The following is a 6,049-nucleotide window of genomic DNA, read 5'->3' as shown; positions in this document are numbered from 1 at the left end:
ACATTACTCTCGTTTAAGCAGTCGTCATCCTGTCCAGGCTTAAGTATTCTGGTCAGTCTACACTAAAGGAGAGGAGCACTGGACTCGAGTTTCGCTCTTATTAAAGCTCATCAGCAGTGCATATCCAATGGTCCTACCGGGTTTCGAACTCCGGACATCTGACATGCGAGGCGAGCGTCTTACCACTGTTTTACCGATCAGGTGACATGATTTGTGCTACAGGTGGAGAAGAATGCCTACTGCCCTATAGACTGAATGTACCCACCAAGTTCGTTCGTTGCATCGAAAAGTACGGGTCGCTTGAAGGTCTTAAGGCGCCGGCGATGGAGCCACTCTGGTGGGATTCGTATGAACCAGTAGGACCTCCCCGTGACCGAAAATTGTCGATTCATACTCGTCTGTAATGTGTAGAATCTCTGTTCAGCATGTCCCCAAGCATGACACGTTGACATTTACCGCAACGTATTCCTACTTTTTTCCGGCAGTGATATCTTCGACGCAATGTTCCCCGTTCATCGCAACCCAGGTGATGTCATTATTCAACAAGGCGATGAAGGTGATAATTTCTACATCGTTGATCAAGGCGAAGTAGACGTGAGTACCTGTATGCCACCGACAGTTTTCCAGGTTTATATCATTTCGACATTGGTTATAGTTGGATTACCGGCTCGTATTTCGTCTGTTTGCTTCTGGTTGCTGCGCACGGAGTGTTTGTTGCGCGACTTGACGGCCATGAGAAAAAATCTGGTTCCTCAACAATTTGCTTCAGAATTGTACTGGTTTGACACTTGCCTAACCCGGTTTCCGGTCACCTCAATACGGCTACCAGGATTTCTCACTACTTGTCACCAGACCACAAGTTGTTTTCTTACTTGTCCCAACTCTTACTGGAGGCTTTGAAACTTCCTCCGTTTGTATTTTGGACCAACTGAAGCACACTCTACCTTGCCTTCTCACTGTACCCCATAATCCGTGGTTGCACTTCCCCGATGGTGCCATATGGAAACCGCATCCCTACAAAACCCTGCCTTTTGGCCCAAGATGGAAAATTTTCCCGATTTCATCATTGTTTGTATCTCGAAGAGTTACTGCGTTGAAGTTGCCGGATAACCAGCCTTCATTTGTTAGAAACAGTCCCCGACTTCTTACTGCGAAGGTATTCAGGCAGATGGCCCAAGTGGTTAGAGGGCGAATTTACTGACCGAAAGGTTCGTAGTTCGAACCCGACCTCTGCCTGTCGACTTCCCCTGTCTAGGCTTGGACAGGCTGGCAGTATCCCAGCCCTCGTGCAACCTTCGGGTGGCATGGCAGTCAGGCACCGAAGGGGTGCTACAGTTGGACGATTTTTTTTCAGGCAGATTTATTACGCTGGTCACCACGCGTTTTCTTCCTCATTTCGCTATCTAGTTGTTCAAATTGACTAGGTTCGATTTTCGCTCGTCTTCTATTCATTTCTGTGCACAATGTGTGTATCAAGGTACAGATCTGCACAACTATTGATCAGGGTTTCTGTGCACGGTCAGCTTTCGAGCACACGGATGAGATGCTTGCGAAAACCGTACTTGAAACGACGGTTTGTTGGACTGTTGCTGGTGAGCATGGTCGAAATTAACAGAAACTTCCACCTTGACGTGGTGGTCGCGCTTGAGTGACTTGCTGGCTTGCTCCATGCGGTTTAATTACGCCAGGATAGCGAATGAGGACCAGTCAGGCGAGAGGCAGCGAACCCCCAAACAATGAGTAACCGTATTACGAGTCGGTTTGGAGACGAGGTCCTGCTATCCTACACAAATGGAGTATGATTTCTTTAAAGTGTTTCGTCGAGGCGGCCAGCATCTCCATATCTGGAGGCAGTAATACTGTTTCCGTCCGAAGAAAAACGGGTGAGAAAAGATCGTCATTAAAAACGTAACTCGATCCCGATTATGTCATTGTACGGATGGTTTATCAGTTCGCTTCCTCTCAGGATCATACAGGCCAGGGCAATCGCTCATCAAAGAGGAGAAGGAAGTTATGCTGTCCACTTTTTGACTGTCTACAGAAAGCATTCGACTCGACTAAATGACCACCGGATTTCGTCAAGGCCAACGGAAGTCACTGTGACGCACGCGGACCCTTCAAACGATTTATGATCAGCCAAAAAAGACGGAGTGTTGCTAGACTGTAAACGTCTAAGAAATGAACAAGGCTTTGTTTAGAAAAGAATCCGCGCTCCATTTCAGCCGAACTGATAAAAGGAACGCGGTTGTCAGTGAAAAGACTTGTAAAACAGATTAAACGACAATGCATTCGCATAATCGCTCTTTTGACCAGTAGATTGGCCACTTCAGAGAACGATTTAGTTGGCTCTTCTCAAATCAGTCTCTGAGGTGCTAGTGCCTCATTGGGGCGTACAAACATTAAGTACGCAGGACACATTGTTCTCGGTGATTGAGATGCTTTAGAAATGCGTCATTTTTAATGATTTAAATAGTTATACTTTGGATATACCTTTGGATTATACCTTTGGATATGGGCTTCACAACTGCAAGGTGTAAAACACCACAAGATTGGATGGAGTCAAAACAAAACCTTTTGTTTGCCGCACTGTTATCTATCCTACTTTATGGATCAGGGACGTGGCTGCTGTGCGCAGTTCTTCGAAGAGCCTCTTGTGTATGAGTATCAGTGTCTCCGAAGCATTGGCCGGCTCCGGTAGGAATTTCGCATCATTGGTGCTGAGATATGGTGGGTGGTTTTCAGGAAAATTAACCTTCCGTCGTCAAATCCGCTGGTCACACTTCATAGGTTACGCTGGCCACAACGTGTACATCGTATACTGGAGAATGGCGCTGGTCACACTTCATAGGTTACGTTGGCTACAACGTGTACATCGTATACTGGAGAATGGTTTGCCCCGCACATCCGTCGCCGCCTAACCACAGGTCGGCCGGAGATTAACCAGGGGTGTTTGGTCGGTGCCTTAGAAACGAATCATGATAGCTTATATCGGTCAGGTCAGTCGCATTGACAGCTGACATCTCCCCGACTGGGCCAACGGCACAAACCAGTGGTCATTGATCCCGACAGGTTTGATCCTCTCACTTAGCCAGCGATTAGACCGCGTCAAAGCTGTTGTCTTCATTGCGTACTATTCCTTCTTTTTTATCAAACAAGCAAAAAATTTGGTCTAATTGAACTAATGGGGTCTCCAACGTGTGGCCATCATTCCTTCATTCTCTTTATTTTCTGTGAGAGGCACTGTCTGAGTGGTAGTATCTATTCCTGGTGTACTTTCATTTGGTGTGATGTAAATCAGGAGGACCGCAAAGAGCCTGAATGGAACTTCGGCACCAGCTCGCCACTAACCTCCTGAGTTATTGTCTACCGACAATAATGTTAAGTACTGCCGTATTACAGAGTAATGGGGCAACTGTTACTTGACACAGAGGTATGAAGCTGAAAGTGTAAGTTCGATATTGCCCGGCGTTTATGGTGCCATCATAGTGACCGGAACGTCTGTGGTTCGAACCCAACTTTGGCTTTCAGTTGCTGTTGCCCATGCTTGGCCATCGACTTCAACCCGTGTGCCTCGTTTGTGCTGAATGACAGGTGTGTACTAAAAGAGTACCATAGCTGAACAGTTATTTGTTATTACAAAAGTGTGACCAATGTAGGCTCCATTTGCCCCCTCGAATGGAGGCCGCATGGCTGTCACTCTTCTTCACTGGAAGTACTGCAAGATATAACTACGAATTCATATGAGTGGCATTCTTGCTTTTAGTTCCTGTCGAAAGTTTCCGAACGAGATTTGGAGGTGTTCGCATATCGTATTGTTTTCAAGAGACCAGCATGGGTTCCCTTTTCATTACAACCTTGTCGTTTTTCACAAAGGCATTGTGGGATAGAGAAGCATCGATTCCCAAGTTAAGTGTCCCTGTCGATGACAATGATGATGGCGTTATCCCGTTATGTTAACATACCATATTTAAAGCCTATTCATGTGGTTCATTTCATGGTTTGTGTTATCGCGCAGATATTTGTCAATAACGAATACAGCAGCACGGTGGGTGAGGGCGGCAGCTTTGGGGAATTGGCACTGATCTACGGAACCCCACGAGCGGCAACCGTCAAAGCGAAAACCGAAGTCAAGCTTTGGGGTATCGACCGGGATTCTTACAGGCGAATTCTCATGGGTAGTACGATTCGTCGTCGAAAGATGTACCAGGAATTTCTATGTCGAGTTCCCATCTTGGGTACGTTTGTCTCCGATTTCTGGTTATCGAATATTTCCTACTCTTTATTACTAAATCGACTTTTACGTGAGCGTATGAATGTCAATTTGTCCTAGCTACCGATTTTCTCTTGCTTTAATCAGTTTTGGCGTGGAAAAGGATAGAAGTGTGACTTGTTTTCTTATCCGCATCGCAACTAAATACGGACAACTTGTGTGAAATCACGCAGTATTCTCACTTTCATAGCAACCCTCACAGTTGGTCCATATTTCCGTTTCAAATCTATACCCCAAGCAGCAGCACCTTTGGACCGATCAAATTTATTTCTCATTGAAGGCCTCCGCCACTGAGAGGCAGAAGCCGTTAGTTAAAGTCATCCTCGTTCTCTGCACGTCTGTAGTGGGAATTGAAGATTGAGGTAACTCCGAGTGGTACTAATCATTTAACTTAGGCAAAAGGAATCCTTGTTACAATGGTCGATGCGAACAGATGAAATTATGTTTTCTGCGTAAACGCGACTGTTAACCATTTTTCTCACCTTGATATTGCTCACGTGATGGCGAGGATAATGCACCAATGCGTATTTGTGCACAGTAGATGGTATTTATGCAATATACTTAGTATGTCGGACAGCACATACAAAGAATGGACCCGCAATAAGTGTTAAATGCCTTCAGCATATATCATTACTTGCTTGTGCGGGGGCGAGATGGTCCAAGTGGTTAGAGCGCGAATTTACTGACCGGAAGGTCCCTGATTCGAATCCGACCTCCGCCTTCCCCTGTTTAGGCTTGAGCCACCTGGCAGTATCCCAGCCCTCGTGCTTCCTTCGGGTGGCATGGCAGTTAGGGCATGGAAGGGTGCTACAGCAGAACGCTTCTACTTGCTTGTGTGTTGTTCCTTGGAATCCGCCTCAGTCCCCCAATGCAACCCACGCCGTTGCATGTCACGTAGAACACGATTAGGGGTGTCCGAGGAGACTTGAATAATCCCGCGGACCCATTAGGTATTTTTGGTTCCGAAGTGAGGGGAATACTGTGATCGATGTTGTTATTTTGACAACCTCCAAACGGGTCCCTGGATAACGGATCGGATAACTGTGGTGTAATCTTCCTTACTTCTAACCTTTTGTAATCTATGGTTACTTCAGGACTGCAGAAAGTTGGTCGACTTTTGACAGACCTGCCAGCATGAGCAATGTCTTCTATTAGTTGCCTAAGACCCGAAATCGTTATCCACTGAACCCTCCTGAATTCCATCCTCCATTAACGTCCAAGCGGATAGCTGCAAGTAACACTCACTCACCAAATATCCGTATAACTGGGCAAATAATTCTTACGGTTTTCAACGTAGTCGTGTGCTTTTTATTCACTTCAACTCATACCCAACTCCCAAGTATCGCTGTCTTAACCAGTTGTTGACTTTATATCAGCTCTAAGTTTGGTTTTACTTTACTTTACCGGTAATGTAGATCTGTGTAGTGTTGAACTTCTCTCTGTACTGACGCCAGAATTGAATTGGCCATGCCCGGATCAGTATGTCTGGTCATGTAAATTTATCTGATTCACGCCTCACTTTACTGTATAGTGTACGTCCATCCGCAGTTGTGGCAGTGATAGTGTAGAAAGAATGGTGATGTCAGTGTATGCAGCTACACCGTTGGGCTCGAGGTATCTCAGTAGTTGGGGATCGAAACTTCTACCTGCAAAGTCCGTGGTTCGAACCCAATCCTGGCTTCTGGATTGTTTCTTCTAGACTTGAGTAATCTGGCAATACCTTAACACTCGTGCTCCCTTCTAGTTTCCCTGTAGCTGCGTATCGAAGGGGCAACACAG

General features: G+C 46.0%; 1 protein-coding gene across 1 annotated transcript in view; it reads left to right on the top strand.

Annotated features, from left to right (window-relative positions):
- The window catches only part of T265_04373 (hypothetical protein), a gene marked incomplete at both ends in the record, with an annotated part of 28,881 nt that overhangs the window by 13,385 nt on the left and 9,447 nt on the right, over window positions 1–6,049 (top strand). Inside the window, 2 exons of the mRNA XM_009169094.1 lie at window positions 486–594; window positions 4,016–4,235. Coding sequence (XP_009167358.1) covers window positions 486–594; window positions 4,016–4,235 — 329 coding nt within the window. The remainder of the gene's footprint in view (window positions 1–485; window positions 595–4,015; window positions 4,236–6,049) is intronic.

The sequence above is a fragment of the Opisthorchis viverrini genome, assembly GCF_000715545.1.
Source record: "Opisthorchis viverrini unplaced genomic scaffold opera_v5_71, whole genome shotgun sequence".
In the NCBI taxonomy this organism is placed as follows: domain Eukaryota; kingdom Metazoa; phylum Platyhelminthes; class Trematoda; order Opisthorchiida; family Opisthorchiidae; genus Opisthorchis; species Opisthorchis viverrini.
Note: the sequence above shows the minus strand (reverse complement) of the source record. Positions and strands in the feature narration are given on the sequence as shown.